This window comes from Rana temporaria, chromosome 3 (genome assembly GCF_905171775.1).
Source record: "Rana temporaria chromosome 3, aRanTem1.1, whole genome shotgun sequence".
Classification (NCBI taxonomy): domain Eukaryota; kingdom Metazoa; phylum Chordata; class Amphibia; order Anura; family Ranidae; genus Rana; species Rana temporaria.
Genome location: NC_053491.1, coordinates 480,393,097 through 480,412,188, shown reverse-complemented (window position 1 = coordinate 480,412,188; position 19,092 = coordinate 480,393,097). Strand labels below are relative to the sequence as shown.

At 42.3% G+C, this 19,092-nt stretch overlaps 1 protein-coding gene across 7 annotated transcripts in view; it reads left to right on the top strand.

Annotated features, from left to right (window-relative positions):
• LOC120933665 (insulin receptor substrate 1-like) overlaps positions 1-18,601 on the top strand; it is a 67,039-nt gene extending 48,438 nt beyond the window's left edge. For all 7 annotated transcript variants that reach the window (XM_040346993.1, XM_040346992.1, XM_040346989.1 and 4 more), the window contains one exon: positions 16,046-18,601. In XM_040346993.1, coding sequence (XP_040202927.1) covers positions 16,046-16,053 — 8 coding nt within the window. In that variant the 3' untranslated portion in view covers positions 16,054-18,601. The remainder of the gene's footprint in view (positions 1-16,045) is intronic.
• The last annotated feature ends 491 nt before the right edge of the window (positions 18,602-19,092 follow it).

Below are 19,092 nucleotides of genomic sequence, written 5' to 3'. Positions count from 1 at the left end.
CCTCCGCACACCTCCTGGCTCGCGTAGTTAGCAGATAAAAGCCGCCTCAGCTCGATTCATGCAAGCTACGCCCCCCAACATGTTTTTCCCCTGCCCTCGGGGCTTAATCAGAGGTTGAGAGTGGGGCAAAGCCTATTGGGACGTGGTTTCAGATGAATCAAGCTGAGGCTGCTTTTACCGGCTAACTACTACTATATTTAATTCCCCACTACTGAGCTTGTACTAACCTGACACTGGTTACAAAATATAAATCGGCCTTTCTCAGCCAGGGCTCCTTGGACCCACAATAAATGCTTAGGGGCCCCTTCTGCTCAGGCTGGAGAGAGGTCCTTCCAGACCCCAAAGCACGCTGTAGAAATAGAAAGAAATAGCCTGGCCTCCGCACACCTCTCCTGGCTCGAGTAGTTGGCAGATAAAAGCAGCCTCAGCTCAGTTCATGCAAGCTACGCCCCCAACATGTTTTGCGCCCTGCCCTCGGGGCTTAATCAGAGGTCGAGAGCGGGGCAAAACCAATTGGGGTGTGGCCTCGGATGAATTGAGCCAGGGCTGCTTTTATTGGCTAACTACTCGAGATGGGCGAGGTGTCGGGCTGGGCTATTTTCCTATTGGGCTCCTTGGAGTTGTAGGGTTCCTCTACTAGGGGGTTTCCAAGGGGATTCCTTGTGGAGTAATAGTTTAATCTGCCTGATAGTAGATCTGCAGCTCCAGCATGAACATCACTAGTTGGAACTTGGGACCAGTGGTAAATATGAGAGGACACTACACTGACCACTTGGGACCAGTGGTCAATATAAGCGGACACTACACTGAACACTTGGGACCAGTGGTCAATATGAGAGGACACTACACTGACCACTTGGGACCAGTGGTTAATATGAGAGGACACTACACTGACCACTTGGGACCAGTGGTCAATATGAGAGGGCACTACACTGACCACTTGGGACCAGTGGTCAATATGAGAGGACACTACACTGAACACTTGGGACCAGTGGTCAATATGAGAGGACACTACACTGACCACTTGGGACCAGTGGTCAATATGAGAGGACACTACACCGACCACTTGGGACCAGTGATCAATATGAGAGGACACTACACTGACCACTTGGGACCAGTGGTCAATATGAGAGGACACTACACCGACCACTTGGGACCAGTGATCAATATGAGAGGACACTACACCGACCACTTGGGACCAGTGATCAATATGAGAGGACACTACACCGACCACTTGGGACCAGTGATCAATATGAGAGGACACTACACCGACCACTTGGGACCAGTGATCAATATGAGAGGACACTACACCGACCACTTGGGACCAGTGATCAATATGAGAGGACACTACACCGACCACTTGAGACCAGTGGTCAATATGAGAGGACACTACACCGACCACTTGGGACCAGTGGTCAATATGAGAGGACACTACACTGACCACTTGGGACCAGTGATCAATATAAGAGGTACACCTGTCCTTCCATAGGCATTGAATTAATAAAGTAATAATACGCTAAAATCAACCTTCCAATATTACATAAATGTATACAAATTCCAATGGCGTAAAAACAATGGGTGTACAAGTAAATTACAGCCATGAAAGTCCAATATGTGAACAACTATTCACCACCACCAATTAGTGGGTGCACCAATAGGCATTGTTCTTTTAGCCATTGACTGCCTTTGTTAGAGGGCACTTTTCCACTTTCCGCCAATGTAAAGAAACACTACCATTTGCACCGTGAACCAATGCCAAAACTACAAGTGCTGCTCGAGGCTCCAACTGGTTCTCTTCCATTATCAACCACTGGGAGTGCAGGCAAGGACAGGGCTTGTCCCGGCTCCGTAGATACGATGCAAAGAAAGAGAGTCCCAGAAGCCGTACAAAACCTTGTGTGTGGAAAGTGAAAACAGCCTTAGCCGGCCTTAGTCCAGGCTCCATCAAGGCCACCGCCCAACATGTTTCGCCCCACCGGTGGGGGTTTGGTCTGGATGGAGCCCAGGCTGAGGCCATTTTCACTTTCCAAACGCAGGGTTTTGTTGGGATGTGCGGTTAATGGGTCTCTCTTTACAATTTTCATTGTCTTGAGTTTTGTTTGTGACCATTGTTAATCTAATTGAGTTGTAGAGCACAGGAGGTATGGAATGGTCCACCATGGGGGTCAAACATGCTACGTAGGCCCCACATTTTTATTCTTATACGTGTTCCTATATTGACAACTTGCTGATGTAACTTGGGCTTTTGATAGTCATTTCCTTGAGATCTGAACATTTATTTTAAGGGTTAGTCCATGTATAAGAAGGTTGAGCGTGACTGAGATAGATACCGTAAACCCTACCGGTTCTGCTCTGTGGTTAACCTTTCCACATTGACGGCGGTACATGCTGTGTCCATGTGTTTGCTGCATTAACAGTCATGTGACTGGCTGGTAGAAGGTTAACCCTTACTGGGGGTGGACTGGCAGGATCGGTCGGTGGGTCTACTTCCAACCGTCACTGTGGGCTCTGCTTTTTGTCTGGTAGAAGGTTAACCCTTACTGGGGATGGACAGGAAGGATCGGTCGGTGGGTCTACTTCCAACCGTCACTGTGGGCTTTGCTTTCTGGCTGGTAGAAGGTTAACCCTTACTGGGGATGGACAGGAAAGATCTGTCGGTGGGTCTACTTCCAACCGTCACTGTGGGCTTTGCTTTCTGGCTGGTAGAAGGTTAACCCTTACTGGGGATGGACTGGCAGGATCTGTCGGTGGGTCTACTTCCAACCGTCACTGTGGGCTTTGCTTTCTGGCTGGTAGGTTAACCCTTACTGGGGATGGACTGGCAGGATCGGTCGGTGGGTCTACTTACAACCGTCACTGTGGGCTCTGCTTTCTGGCTGGTAGAAGGTTAACCCTTACTAGGGGATGGACAGGAAAGATCTGTCGGTGGGTCTACTTCCAACCGTCACTGTGGGGAAATTGCCATGGGCGCTATTGTGTTGCAGATGCATTTTAAGGTCGCGCCTTCCAAAAAACTGAGGTTTCAGTTTAGCGTGGTTATTTGAGCTCCCAATCACATTGCAGCAGCACGACATCCGGCGTATGCCCATTGTCCTGCTCTACCGCCTCCTTTTATTGGGGTGCCATGCACTCCTACGTGGCAAAGAAGCTCATGCACTTTTTTGAGCCCCGCATTCATACTAGTGTAGTGCGTAAATTCGTGCCAAATCACCATTTTTTCGTGTGCGTTTTTCACAAAACGCGTGAAAATTGCTCTTGCGGTGCTGTATGTTAATGACTAATGGTGCCAAGCAAAGCGCTTGATGCTCAAAAGGGTGCATGAGCTTCTTTGGCATGATTGTCGCACTTAGACCCTACTTAGACTTGGCGATGCGGAATCGGTGCGATTTTAGCTGCGATTCCAAATTGTGTGGCAATCGCTGAAAAAAAAAAAACGCACAAGGTGGGTTTGGATGCCACAAACCTGGTACAATTTTTGTTGCGAGTGTCGCGCTATGGAATCGCGTGAAGCTTGTCGTCCCAAAAAAGGAGCAGCAACTTTTTTTTGGGGGGGGGGGGGGGGGCGATAAATGCGCATAGGGCAACCCATTGAAGTGAATCGGCTTCCCTATGCGTGACGAGAGGAATTGCGTGAAAATCGCCCACACAAAACCGCTAGCGGGAACGTGAGATGTGTGACTGCGGGCATAGAGTAGCCCATTGATATGAATAGTTAGTTGGGTGCTGAGTTTGCATGTTTAAAACAATGCGTTTTGTCGCATCGCGCGCATTTTCACACATGCAAACAATTAACATGTGATGCTTGCCTGGCGTTTTTGGGGTGTTGACAATGAATAGCTCTGCAAATATGTTGTGGTTTTCGCAGATGCAGCAAGGAGATCTTCCGTGAGGATCTCCAGTTCTGCCCAACCACCTCCACCAATGAAAATAAACCGTATTGCTGATTAAAAAATGGGAAGCCCAGCTGTCATAGGGTGGACGCCTTCATTATGTCATTGTGGGCGGGGCAAAGACACAAATTACGGCCTGGGAAAATGTCTACACTGGGATGAATTATTTACTTGTGGGAATGATTTCCTTTGGCGCGTTCTGAGAGTTATAAGAAGTTGGCAGCTTCCTAAAAGCACCAGAGCGCAACCTTGAAATAAAATGTAAAATATAAATTGTGTGTGTGTATATTTTTAATTATATAATATATATATATATATATATATATTTTTTTTTTTTTTATTGAAATAATAAAAAATATATATATAAACTAATAATAAAATAATTATTATTATATAAAAAAATACACATATATAAAATATTATATATATATATGTGTGTGTGTATCTTTTTTATATAATAATAATTATTTCATTATTAGTTATATATATATATATATATATATATATATATATATATATATATATATATAAATAAACTAATAATAAACTAATTATTATTATATAAAAAAAATATCTAGATAGATAGATATTTTTTTTATATAATAATAATTAGTTTATTATTAGTTTATTTATATATATGTATGTGTGTGTGTGTATATATATATATATATATATATATATATATATATATATATATATATATATATATATATATATATATATATATATATATATATATATATATATATATATATATATAAAATATTTATATATATATAATATAAATATTTTATATATGTGTGTATTTTTTTTTATATAATAATAATTATTTTATTATTAGTTTATTTATTTATATATATATATATATATTTTAATAAAATATATAATATAAATAGTGATATTATCAAAAAAAAATATAATTTTTTTTTCTCTCTCTCTATATATATATATATATATATATATATATATATATATATATATATATATATATATATATATATATATATATATATATATATATATATATATATATATATATATATATATATATATATATATATATATATATATATATATATATATATATATATATATATTAATGTGTGTGTTTTTATTTATTATTATTATTGAAAAATATATATATTCTATATATATGAATTAATATGGAAAAAATAATAGTGATATTATTGAAAAAAATATATACAGTTTATTTTTTTCCATATTAATTCATATATTTAATATATATATATATTTTTTCAATAATAAGAAAAAATATATATATAAAATAAAATAATTAATTGTATATATTGTTTTCAATAATATCACTATTTATATTATATATTTTATTGGGGAATATATAAATGTTTTTTATTGGGATTTTATGTGATAGACCAACACAAAGTGGAAGGAAAATGATAAATGGTTTTCATTTTTTTTTTTTAAATAAATATGTGAAAAGTGTGGGGTGCATTTGTATAGTGCCCCCCCCCCCCCCCCCCTGGAGTCGATACTTTGTAGAATCGCCTTTCTCTGCAATTACAGCTGTAAGTCTTTTTGGGGATGTCTCTACCAGCTTTGCACATCTAGAGAGGGACATTTTTCCTTCATTCTTCTTTGTAAAATATCTCAAGCTCTGTCAGATTGGATGGAGAGCGTCTGTAATCAGCAATTTTCAAGTCTTGCCACAGATTCTCAATGGGATTTAGGTCTGGACTGTGACTGGGCCATTCTGTTTCAATATTTTTTTATTAAGGCATTTTCAATCTCCATACAACAAAACGGAACAAATGAAATCGTATAAGGAAGCCATATTATCAAAAGCAGTATAAAACATACACAGAACGTATCCTCGACTGTAATATATATGGTGGTAGTCTACGTATACAATGTAGAATTCTCAGTAGATTTCACCATTCGGCATACACAGTAGTATGCCAATCAATCAGAAGTCAGTTAACAAAACACATGTCAAGGCCAACAAAATTCAAGGCAGTAATTGAACAATCAAATGCGTGGAAAGGCAGAACAGTATTATCATCGATAAAAATGAATAAATTAAAACGAATTACAGGGGCCCAACACCATTCCCAATATATAGAATATCAGGTTAGGTATTGGGACCGCGCGTCAAAGATACAGGTATTCCAAACCTATTACTATAAGTTAAGCAAGGAAAATAAATGTAGTAAAATCAAAAGAAGAAGAAGAAGAAAAAAAAAACAAAAAAAAAAAACATAAATGGTATGAGGGGGAAAGTATCTCCGTGCCAGCCAATGAAACATCCGATATCTAGATCAGAAGAGACCTAGGATCATATGACAAATAGTTGATCCATGGATCCCAGACAGCTTTGAAGAAATCTAGTTTGTCATGAAGGATAGCAGTCATATGTTCGTTGAGCATGATCCAGGAGAGTTTGTTTTTAAGGTGGTCGAATGGGAGCATGGCCGACCTCCACGATTTTGCTATAACCATTCTAGCTGAAATAAATATAAATCTTATAAGGCATTTTTGAGGTCTAGAGGCGTTTTTCACATCACACCCCAGCAGCGATTGTTTCGGAGATTTAATTAAATTAATTTCAGTAAGAGTATATATAAAATTATAAACTCTGATCCAATAGCGCCTCACTCTGGGGCATTTCCACCATATGTGGTACATTGTTCCCTCAAGTCCACATCCACGGAAGCAAAGAGGAGAAGCATCAGGTACAAAGGAAGCCAGTCTAAAGGGAACCATGTACCACCTCAAGAGTATTTTGTAATTCGCTTCGATTATTGAAGTGTTCATAAGCGAACGTGATGCCCCCTGAGCCAATTTGAACCAGTCCGAAAGCTCAATACTTTCCTGGATATCCTCATCCCATTTTACCATATATTTCAATCTAACTGAAGAAGCTGTCAAAATAGAGTAAATATTTGAAATAAGACCTTGCATACTGTCGAATTTACGACATAAATATTCCATTTTTGACAGTGACGTTAAATTGGAATCACATGGCAAGGTTTCCAAAAAACGTTTTATTAGATCATAATTACATCTTTCAGAAATTGGAATATGAAAACGTTCCTCCAGGATATTATAACGTAGCATTCCACCAGTATCACAGACGTCCGCAATGCGTATCAGACCTTTATTTTTCCACCATTCAAAATTATTGTGAACAAGCCCCGGGGCAAATTTTCTGTTCCCAAAAATAGGCGCCATCGGGGAGTGAAGAGATCTAAATTTATATGTTCTGGACAATCTATCCCAGATATTAAGAGATAGCGATAAAGTTGGGCATAATACTTTGTAGAACCGCCTTTCTCTACAATTACAGCTGCAAGTCTTTTTGGGGATGTCTCTACCAGCTTTGCACATCTAGAGAGGGACATTTCTGCCCATTCTTCTTCTCTGTAAAATATCTCAAGCTCTGTCAGATTGGATGGAGAGCGTCTGTGATCAGCAATTTTCAAGTCTTGCCACAGATTCTCAATGGGATTTAGGTCTGGACTGTGACTGGGCCATTCTAACACATGAATAAGCTTTGATCTAAACCATTCCATTGTAGCTCTGGCTGTATGTTTAGGGTCGTTCTCCTGCTGGAAGGTGAACCTCCCCCCCGGTCTCAAGTCTTTTGCAGATTCTAACAGGTTTTCTTCTAAGATTGTCCTGTATTTGGCTCCATCCATCTTCCCATCAACTCTGACCAGCTTCCCCGTCCCTGCTGAAGAAAAGCATCCCCACAACACGACGCTACCACCACCATGTTTCACAGTAGGGGTGGTGTGTTCAGGGTGATGTGCGGTGTTACACATAGCATTTTTGCTTTTAGGCCAAAATGTTAAATTTTGGTGTCATGTGACCAGAGCACCTTCTTCCACATGTTTGCTGTGTCCCCTCCCCCACATGGCTTCTCACAAACTGCAAACAGGACTTCTTATGTCTTTCTTTCACCAATGTCTTTCTTCTTGTCACTCTTCCATAAAGGGCAGATTTGTGGAGAGACGACTAATAGTTGTCCTGTGGACAGATTCTCCCATCTGAGCTGTGGATCTCTGCAGCTCCTCCAGAGTTACCATGGGCCTCTTGGCTGCTTCTCTGATGAATGCTCTCCTTGCCCGGCCCGGTCAGTTTAGGTGGACGGCCATGTCTTGGTAGGTTTGCAGTTGTGCCATACTCTTTCTGTTTTCGGATGATGGATTGAACAGAAGCTCCGTGAGATCTTCAAAGCTTGGGAGATTTTTTATAACCTAACCCTGCTTTATACTTCTCCACAACTTTATTCCTGACCTGTCTGGTGTGTTCCTTGGCCTTCGTGATGCTGTTAGTTCATTAAGATTCTCTAACAAACCTTTGAGGGCTTCACAGAACAGCTGTATTTATACTGAGATTAAATGACACACAGGTGGACTCTATTTACCAATTAGGTGACTTCTGAAGGCAATTGGTTCCACTAGATTTTAGTTGGAGATATCGGAGTAAAGGGGGCTGAATACAAATGTACCCCCCCACACTTATCACATATTAATTTGTAAAAAAAAAAAAATGAAAACCATTTATAATTTTCCTTCCACTTCACAATTATGTGCCACTTTGTGTTGGTCTATCACATAAAATCCCAATGAAACACGTTTACGTTTTTGGGTGTAACATGACAACAAAATTTCAAGGGGTATGAATACTTTTTAAAGGCACTGTGTATGTATGTATGTATGTATATGTGTAATACAATTATATATATATAGCCAGATTCAGAGAGAGTTCCGCCGGCGTATCAGTAGATACGCCGTCGTTACTCTGAATCTGCGCCGTCGTAAATTTAAACGCATTCTGGAAACCAGATACGCTTAAATTAGGCTAAGATACGAGCGGCGTAAGTCTCCTACGCCGTCGTATTTTAGGGTGCAATTTTTCCGCTGGCCGCTAGGTGGCGCTTCCGTTGAGTTCGGCGTGGAATATGCAAATGACTAGATACGCCGATTCACGAACGTACGTGCGCCCGTCGCAGTAAAGATACGCCGTTTTCCGTAAGAGGAACGCCGGTGTAAAGATAAAGCTGCCCCCTAGGTGGCCTAGTCAATGTGAAGTATGGCCGTCGTTCCCGCGTCTAAATTTTTAAATTTTACGTTGTTTGCGTAAGTTGTCCGTGAATGGGGCTGGATGTAATTTACGTTCACGTCGAAACCAATGACGTCCTTGCGGCGTACTTTGGAGCAATGCACACTGGGATATGTACACGGACGGCGCATGCGCCGTTTGTAAAAAAACGTCAATCACGTCGGGTCACGAGTAATTTCCATAAAACAAGCCCCCCTCATCCTCATTTGAATTAGGCGCGCTTACACCGGCCCCATTTACGCTACGCCGGCGTAAGTTAGGAGGCAAGTGCTTTGTGAATACAGCACTTGCCTCTCTGACTTACGGCGGCGTAGCGTAAATACGATAAGATGCGGCGCCCTACCTGAATCTAGCTAATAGTTTTTCTAACGCAGCCCACTTTTTTTTAATCTATAATGCAGTTTACTTTTTTATTATTTTTTTTTAAACTGTGAAGCTATAATGCAGTATACTTGCCTTTTTTATTTATTTATTTTTATTTTATTTTTTACAATTGGTTATAAAAATAAAAAAAATCACCTGCCTTTGGGGTCTTTGTACATAGACTTTCAAAATGGGGTGTGGCCATGACAGAGGGGATTTTTTATTCTTCTCCACAGAAGCTCGATGGGATTCGAGTCGCGGGGAGGAATATAAAAACGTTTTGCGAGATGTCGGCGTGAGGCGAGCTGGAAAGGGTTACCCAATCGCAGCGTGCCAAGGTGCAGCAGGGACAGCGACGGGGACAGACTGTGTCCCAGAATAATGGTCGAGCAAATATTTGAGCATACAACACCGGGCATTGTCCGTGTCACGCAGGGGCTGCCGTCATTATTCTAGGAGTGTTCAGTGCAGTCTGTGCGTTTAAAGTCCTTCTATTTTATTGCTTAAAGGGGATGTGCAGAGGAGATATATATATATATTTTGTTTTAATCAGATCTTTTTTTTTTTTTTATATACAAACAACATTAAGACAATACAGACAAATTGTAGAAACAAGATTACATAAAAAAAAATATATACACACATATATATAAGTCCTTTTATAAGGATTATATATATATATATATATATATATATATATATATATATATATATATATATATATATATATATATATATATATATATATATATATAATTTATATTTATATTTTTTTATATATATACAATATATATTTTATATATATTTTATATATATATATTTTTTTGGGGTTGTGTTTTTATTTAATGTAATTTTGTTTCTACAATCTGTATTGTCTCAATGTTTGTATATAAAAATAAAAAAAGATCCGATTTAAAAAAAAAAAAAATCTTCATTATAACTTAAAAAAAAATATATATATATATATATATATATATATATATATATATATATATATATATATATATATATATATATATATATATATATATATATATATATATATATATGTGTGTGTGTGTGTGTGTGTGTGTGTGTGTGTGTGTGTGTGTGTGTGTAAATATTTTTTTTTAAGTTATAATGAAGATTTTTTTTTTATTTTGTTTTTAAATCTATGAAGCTATAATTCGGTTTTACTTTTTTTTTTATTTCATTTTTTTCAAGTTATAATGCAGTCCTTCCTTTTTTTTTTTTTATAAAGCAGCCCACTTTCATTTATTTATTTTTTAATTTATGAAGCTAAAATGCAGTCCACTTTATTATGTTTTTAGAAATGTTAGGAGCTATAATGCAGCCCACTTTTGTATTTTTTTTTAAATCGATGAAGCTAAAGTCCACTTTTTTTTATTATTTTTTAATCGGTACACTTTTTATATACATATTTTAAAAAAATCTTAAAAGATATAACGCAGCCCTCCATAGATAAAGAAAAAAAAGAGGGCTGTGTTATATCTTTTAAGATTAAAAAAAAATATATATATATATTAAAAAGTGGGCAGCGTTATAGCTCCTAAAATCTATAAAAACATAATAAAAAAGTAGACTGCATTTTAGCTTCATAAATAAAAAAATGAGGGGGCTGCTTTATAAAAAAAAAAAAAAAAAAAAGACTGCTTTATAACTTGGGGGGGAAAAAAAGTGAACTGAATTAGAGCTTCATAGATTAAAAAAAAAAAGAAGCTGTAATGCAGTCCGCTTTTTTTCTTTTCTTTTTTTATATATATATATATTTTTTTATAAAGCAGCCTTCTTTTTTTTATTATTTATGAAGCTATAATGTAGTCCACTTTTTTTATATCTTCTTTAAAAAAATCTATAAAGCTATGATGCAGTCAACCTTTTTTTCCCCTGAACTTAGACAGTGGGGCGCTGGCTGCCATCGTCCTCTCTGTGCCCTTTAAAAAAAAAAAGTGTAATATTTATTCATCTTCCAGTAGCTACCCGTCATGTTACCACCCATCCCCCCACCCGCACTCGTAAAAACGCCACTCCGGGGTCGCTCTGCTCCCTTTCATGATTTGGTTATTTATGGAGGCGGCAGATGGGACGACGAGGGTGAGAAAAGTGGGCACAGCTGTGAGTTCATAGGGCGCTCTGTTCTGGTCTCCCATGGGCATTTCTTCTAAAAAATCCGGGCAATTTTTTTTTTTTTAACCCATAAAATGCGCTTTTCTCCGCCTCCTAGATATACTGCAAAGCTGAGAACGGTTTACATTGGTTTTTATTCTTCTTTGCCTTCTTTGTACTGATGGCGGGCGTATCTAATGGACATTGATGTATTGCTGTCATATGTTGGCGACGCCCTAAACTTGCTTTACAGTCCATCCCCTCCCCCACCTTCCCTCCATGAGAAAAGGGTAACCCTGCCTTCAAGCTGTGCTGTTAGGTCTCTTTCACACACACACACACACACACACGGAAAAAAAACATGGCAACTCTCGTAACGAGCCCAACAGGTGTACAGACTCCAAAAACTCATCACAGGGATGGTGGGAACCCCTCATAATGGGCACAGCGGGTGTACAGACCCGGGAACCTGGCACAGGGATGGTGGGAACCCCTCATAATGGGCACATCAGGTGTACAGACCCGGGAACTTGGCACAGGGATGGTGGGAACCCCTCATAATGGGCACAGCAGAAGTACAGACCTGGGAACTCAGCACAGGGATGGTGGGAACCCCTCATAATGGGCACAGCAGGTGTACAGACCCGGCAACTCGGCACAGCGATGGTGGGAACCCCCTCCTGGGCACAGCAGGTGTACATTTTGTGCATTTACATGAGCGAATGACCCTCACAGATGGTAAAAAAAAAAAAAAAGGTCATCCTGAGCTTGGGCACTAAGCCAAAAAAAAATGGCACGAAACTGGTCTGACTCATACCAGTAACATGCTGCATTGTGGTAATATTAATTTTGAATAGCCTCTTGATGCAACAAGGGATTGCACATGTGTTGCACGGCACCGTAGAGGATTACTTTGGGAATAAAAAAAACAAAACGGTTTGTGTGATTTCAGTCATGTTGGAGTGAGTTGGAAGCCCGGTGTTGTTGGGAGGAAAAATGCCCTAGTGATGGGTCATTGGAAGTAAAAATGCCCTAGTGGTGGGTCATTGGAAGGAAAAATGCCCTAGTGGTGGGTCATTACAGGGACAAATGCCCTAGTGGTGGGTCATTGGAAGCAAAAAATGCCCTAGTGGTGCGTCATTGGAAGGAAAATGCCCTATTGGTGGGTGGTGGGGGGAAAGTGTCAGGAGAAAAAAATACCTGGTGTCATTGAGAGAGAAAAAATGCCCTCATGGTAGGTCTTTGGGGGGGGGGGGAGGCCCTAGGCCCCAGAAGAAAATGCCTTAGTGGTAGTCCACTGCGAATAGAAAGGCCCCTTGGTATTGTCATTAGGAGGAAAAATGCCCTGGAGGTGGGTCATTGGAAGGAAAAATGCCCTAGTGGTGGGTCATTGGAAGGAAAAATGCCCTAGTGGTGGGTCATTACAGGGACAAATGCCCTAGTGGTGGGTCATTGGAAGCAAAAAATGCCCTAGTGGTGCGTCATTGGAAGGAAAATGCCCTATTGGTGGGTGGTGGGGGGAAAGTGTCAGGAGAAAAAAATACCTGGTGTCATTGAGAGAGAAAAAATGCCCTCATGGTAGGTCTTTGGGGGGGGGGGGGAGGCCCTAGGCCCCAGAAGAAAATGCCTTAGTGGTAGTCCACTGCGAATAGAAAGGCCCCTTGGTATTGTCATTAGGAGGAAAAATGCCCTGGAGGTGGGTCATTGGAAGGAAAAATGCCCTAGTGGTGGGTCATTGGAAGGAAAAATGCCCTAGTGGTGGGTCATTGGAAGGATAAATGTCCCAGAAAAATAGCTTTGATGTCATTAGAATGAAAGAATGACCTAAAGGTGGTGTTCGATGGCAGGAAAAGTGTCCTGGGGGGGGGGGTAGAATTTGCATCAGTGGGAAGAGAGAGGCCCCAGAAGTGTCAGTCGGTGACAGGGAAAATTGCCCTTGGGTCTTTGGGAGGACAAAATAACTTGATACTGGGTCACTGGGAGATCATGCCCAGAGAAGTGGTGTTTGATGGCAGGAAAAATGTCCTGGCATCATTGGAGGGGGGGAATTGCACCGGTGGTTGGTCACTGGGAGGAGAAAGGCCACCAAAGAGGTGGTCATTGGGAGGAAAATATACCTCAATGGTGGGTCACTGGGAGATGAGAATGCCCCCGAGGTGGTGGTCGATGTCAGAAAAAATTTACCTAGTGTCATTAGGAGGAAAATTACATCAGTGGTGGGTCATTGGAAGGAGAAAGGCCCCAGAAGTGGTGGTAAGTGGCAGGAAAAAAATGCCCGGATGTTTTTAGGTGGAAGAAATACCCCAGTGGTGGGTCACTGGGAGGAGAAAGGGCTCCAGAAGTAGCTGTTAGTGAAGGGGTAAAATGTCCTGGTGTCACTGGGAGGACAGAAAATCCCCAGTGGTGGAACACTGGGAGGAAGTGGTTGTTGGTGGTGGGTCACCGGAAGGAGTAAGGCCTCAGAAGTGGTAAGTGGCAGGAAAGAAATTCCCTGGTGGTGTTGGGAGGAAAAAATACCTTGGTGGTATGTCACTGGCAGCTGATAATGCCCCTAGAAGTGGTGTTTGATGGCAAGAAAAATGTCCTGGTGTTGTGGGGAGGGGGGAATTGCACCGGTGGTGGGTCACTCGAAGGAGGCCCCAGAAGTGGCAAGTAGCAGGAAATGCCCTGGTGTCCTCGGGAGGTCACTGGGAGGAGAAAGGGTGACAGGGAAATATGTCCTGGTGTCACCGGGAGGAAAAAATTCCCCAGTGGTGGGTCACTTTGAGGAGAAAGGCCCCAGAAGTATGTTGAGTAGCAGGAAATAAAATGCCCTGGTGTCATTAGGAGGAAAAAAAATACCTCAGTGGTGGGTCACTGGGAGGAGAAAGGGTTCCAGAAATGGTGGTCGGTGACAGGGGCAAAGTCCTGGTGTCACTGGAAGGAAAAATTTCCCAGTGGTGGGCCACTGGGAAGCGAAAGGCCCCAGAAGTGGTGGTAAGTAGCAGGAAAAAAAAATGCCCTGACGTCATCGGGGGGGAAAAGTACCTTGGTGGATCAGTGAGAGGAGAAAAGCCCCAGAAGTGGTTGTCCGTGGCAGGAAAAAAAATGTCCTGTTGTAATTGGGAGGAAAAAGTACCTTGGTGGGGGGGTCACTGACGGCTAATAACGCCCCCAGAAGTGGTTGATGGCATGAAAACATGTCCTGGTGTCACTGATAGGGGAGGACTGGGAGGAGAAAGTCTTTAGAAGTGGCAGTCACTGGGAGGAAAAAAATTCACCAGTGGTGGGTCACTGGGAAGAGAAAGACCTCAGAAGTGGTGGTCAGTGGCAGGAGAAAATAAATACCCTGGGTCATTGGGAGGAAAAAATACCTTGGTGGTGGGTTACTGTTAGATAATGCCCCCAGAAGTGATGATTAATGGCAGGAAAAATGTCCTTGTGTCATTAGGGGGGGGAATTGCACCACTGTTGGGTCATTAGAAGGAGGAATGCCCAAGAAGTGGTGGTCTGTGGCAGGAAATATAAAGGCCCTGGTGTCATCTGGAGAACAAATACCTCAGTGGTGGGTCACTGGGAGATAATGCCCCCAGAAGTGATGATTAATGGCAGGCAAAATGTCCTTGTGTCATTAGGGGGGGGGGGGGGATTGCACCACTGCTGGGTCACTGGGAAGAGAAAAGCTCCAGAAGTGGTGGTCTGTGGCAGGAAATATAAATACCCTGGTGTCATCGGGAGAACAAATACCTCAGTGGTGGGTCACTGGGAGGTGAGAAAGCCCCAGAGGTTGGTGTTCCATGGCAGAAAACAACGGCCTGGTGTCAGGGAAAAAATTGACATAAAAAAAAATTCCTGGTGTCATTGGGGTGGGGTGGGGTAAGGGGGGGTTGGTGTTTAATACCTCGGTGGTGGGTCATTGTCAGGAGAAAGGACCTAGAAGTGGTGGTCAGTGGTAGGAAAAAAATAAATGCCCTGGTTTAATTGGGAGGAAAAAAATACCTTGTGGTGGGTCACTGAGAGGTTATAATGCCCCAGCGGTAGTGTTCGAGGGCAAAAAAACTGGTCTGGTGTCTTTAGGTGGAAAATTGGAACATTGGCAGGAAAAATAACAATTCTTGGTGTCATTGGGTGGTGGGGGGGGGGGGTAACTTGGTGGTCTCTGGGAGTAGAAAGGCCCCAGAAAGTAGTGTTTGGTGATGGGGAAAAATGTCTTGGTGTCACTTGGAGGAAAACAATTCCCCAGTGGTGGGTCACAGTGGAGAAAGGCCCCAGAAATGGTTGTCCGTGGCAGGTACACAAAATCCTGGTATAATTATGGGGGGGGGGTACCTCTGTGGTGATAAAGCTGGAAAGTAAAGTCATAGGAAGTGCTTATGATGTCACCAAAGACATCACGGAACCTTTTTTGTTTCCTGTGCTGCTACAAAGCCCACCTCCATCTCCCCACCATGCCCAAAAACCAGTCAATGCACAATACAGTTGGCCTTGCCTGCCCCGGTGCCGGCCTGGCAATGGTCGATCTCCTAAGTATTTTTGAGTTTCTGTTGTTATACGCTGTCTTGTTTATCTTTATAACGCTAAAATTATTTATTTTTCCCTCCTAGAATGCTAAAAACTGTATCCAGGGACTCCGGCCGTATTCTTCTCATGAAAACCAAGATGGCCGAACTGGCGTATTCTGCACAAAACTATTACCGTTTTCTCTATTTGCACTTTCTGTAAATCTTGCATCTGCCGGAAGCTTCAGGAGCGGTCTTTTTCGATGAGAGGGGGGATAAAAAGTGCCTTTTTGTTTTCTTTTGCGAAATGCGATTTTTTTTTTCTGGAATTGCAGTTGAAAATGTTGGTCTTGGCCGCCATCAACACCCTACGGGAAAGGAGGGCCAATGCACAGGAAAGAAACCTTCAACCCTATAGGTCAAGTTTACGAGAGGAACACTAACTGACTGTATGGGATGTTTTATTTTTTTTTGGCTGAAAAGTAGCCTATATTTTTGGTGCTGGCAGCAAGCTGCTTCATGGGGCGAGTGTTGATTTTACTGGTGCGTTGGCCTTTTTTGAGAAATGTTAGACATTTCTACCTGAATGTGTGAGGCTACATATGCCTTAGCGAATATTTTTGACCGCCTTTTGTTGACATCTCGCAAAATGGCCGCCATCACCAACCCTGGGTGTTCTTTACGACTTGAGAGTTTTTTTGCTGAGTTAACCATAGAAATGGATATTGGTACTAAAAGGATGGAAATCCCATTGTGGTCAAACATAGAAGGTACGATGTAAAAGGGGCGAGTAAAGGGGGCCCCCATGGCTTTAAAACCATTTGCTGTCCGATTCCCAGAGCCACATGTAGCTGCAGACGGCGCACCAAACGGTGAATAACCGTCATTCAGACACACAACCGTACCACATGGCTGCTTGACCCCCCTCCCTCTTCCTCTAGAAGTTGGGTGGGGGACAATTTTTTCATTTTTAATACTTTTCTGGTACTATGGTCCGTTTTTGTCGGGATGTTTATGATCCAATGGTCGTGCACCTGCTGGTGACACGGCCTCAAGGCAGCCATATTGAAATCTTTAACCAATACGCAAGGGCTTGAGCCCGCTTCACCAGGGACGTTCCTGCCAATACACGAGGGCTTGAGCCCACTTCACCAGGGACGTTTCTTGCCAATATGTGAGGGCTTGAGCCCGCTTCACCAGGGACGTTCCTGCCACTATGTGAGGGTTTGAGCCTGCTTCACCAGGGACGTTCCTGCCAAAACACGAGGGCTTGAGCCCACTTCACCAGGGATGTTCCTGCTCATACGTGCCATTATGTGAGGGTTTGAGCCCATTCCACCAGGGACATTCCTGCCAATACGTGAGGGTTTGAACCCATTCCAGCAGGGGACGTTCCTGCCAATGGGTAAGGGCTTGAGCCTGCTTCTCTAGGGACGTTCCTGCCAATACGTGAGGGCTTGAGCCTGCTTCACCAGGGATGTTTCTGCCCATATGTGAGCCCACTTCACAAGGGACGTTGCTGACAATACATGAGCCTGCTTCACCAGGGACGTAGATGAGATGAGGGCTTGAGCACACTTCACCAGGGATCTTCCCACCGAAGGGTGAGGGCTTGAGCCCGGTTCACCAGGGATGTTCCTGCCAATGGATGCGGGCCTAAGCCCGCTTTACCAGGGACATTCCTCCCAATGGATGAGGGCTTAAGCCCACTTCACCAGGGATGTTCCTGCCAAAGGGTGAGGGCCTGAGCCTGCTTCACCAGGGACGTTTCTGCCAATGGATGAGGGCCTGAGCCCACTTCACCAGGGACGTTCCTGCCGAAGGATAAAGGCTTGAGCCTGCTTCACCAGGGACGTTCCTGTCAATGGATGAGGGCCTAAGCCATCTTCACCAGGGACGTTCCTGTCAATGGATGAGGGCCTAAGCCATCTTCACCAGGGACGTTTCTATAGGTACGAGACACTCAATCTCAATGGACTAGGAGTCCTCTTTGTGCAAGGGGCAGGTACTTGGCCCTGAACTCATTTTAGATCAATTTACTTTTTTTGAAACCAAAAGAAAAAAAAATATATATGTATGTATAGATGTTTATGCAGATGATATAATATATAGAGTAAGATTAAAGTATTATGGGGGTGGACGTAGGAATCTTAAATGACGGAGTTGCGTATTATCCAGGTGACGCTCAACGGGCGCGGTTTAGCACCAAATTACGGTAAAGCCTCCCTTGATGGTTCCTCATGGTAATCCTGAGGCTCAGGGGGGACCTATGACTGGACTTAATGATTTCACAGAGGTGTCAATATATGCAAGAGACCGTTTTATAATCCCCCTCAATGTGCTGCTTTATACCTGGATAATACCAAAAAAAAAAATGAAAGAAATTGTATTTAAAGCGTTAACTTACAAGTCCCCCCCCCCCCCATATTTAGTGGGTAAATGGAACATTCCAAGATTTGATGGTGCTGCGGGGGTGGGGCTGAGTAAGAAACGGGAATCTGAGCCAATGAGAATGCTCACTTTGCCATAAGGGTGTCCTGGATTTGGCTAGTGAACCATTTCCAACACCGAGGGAGGGGGGTGCTCGAAAGATGGGAAGCCAGGAAATTTGCCTTGTATAAGCTAAGTCTATTGAATAAAGTGTTTTGAAATGCCTTTGGAGCTGAGTGTTTTTTTTTTTGGTTGTTTGGGGGGGGGGGGGGGATATTACCTTACGACAGGCACTGGTCATCACACGGTCCACCTCTTACCTTTTTCGAAAGGAAGGACTAAAACAAATGTTACAAAGTCCTGGTGGGTCCCTTGGAGAAGACCTACCCCCCCCCCCCCCCCAATCTCTTGTACTGGTGCCACCCGAAAAATGAACTCCAGACGGCTCATTATTTCTACTCACTTTTTCCCAAACCCTTGGAACATCTCTAGAAAAAACAAAAATTGCTATACGAACATCACCGCATTCGCCCAGCGGTCATGAAGGTGCCTAAATCTTATGATCTTCAGCTCCATCTAGTGGTCGTAATGTGTTATTTTACTGATTTTTAAATATTTCAGGAAAATATTGCATAGTGGCCACTAGTTGGAGCTGATGATCATAGGAAATAAAAGCATTCACAGATGGGGGATTATTTGCAATGGCTGTGATGTTTGTACAG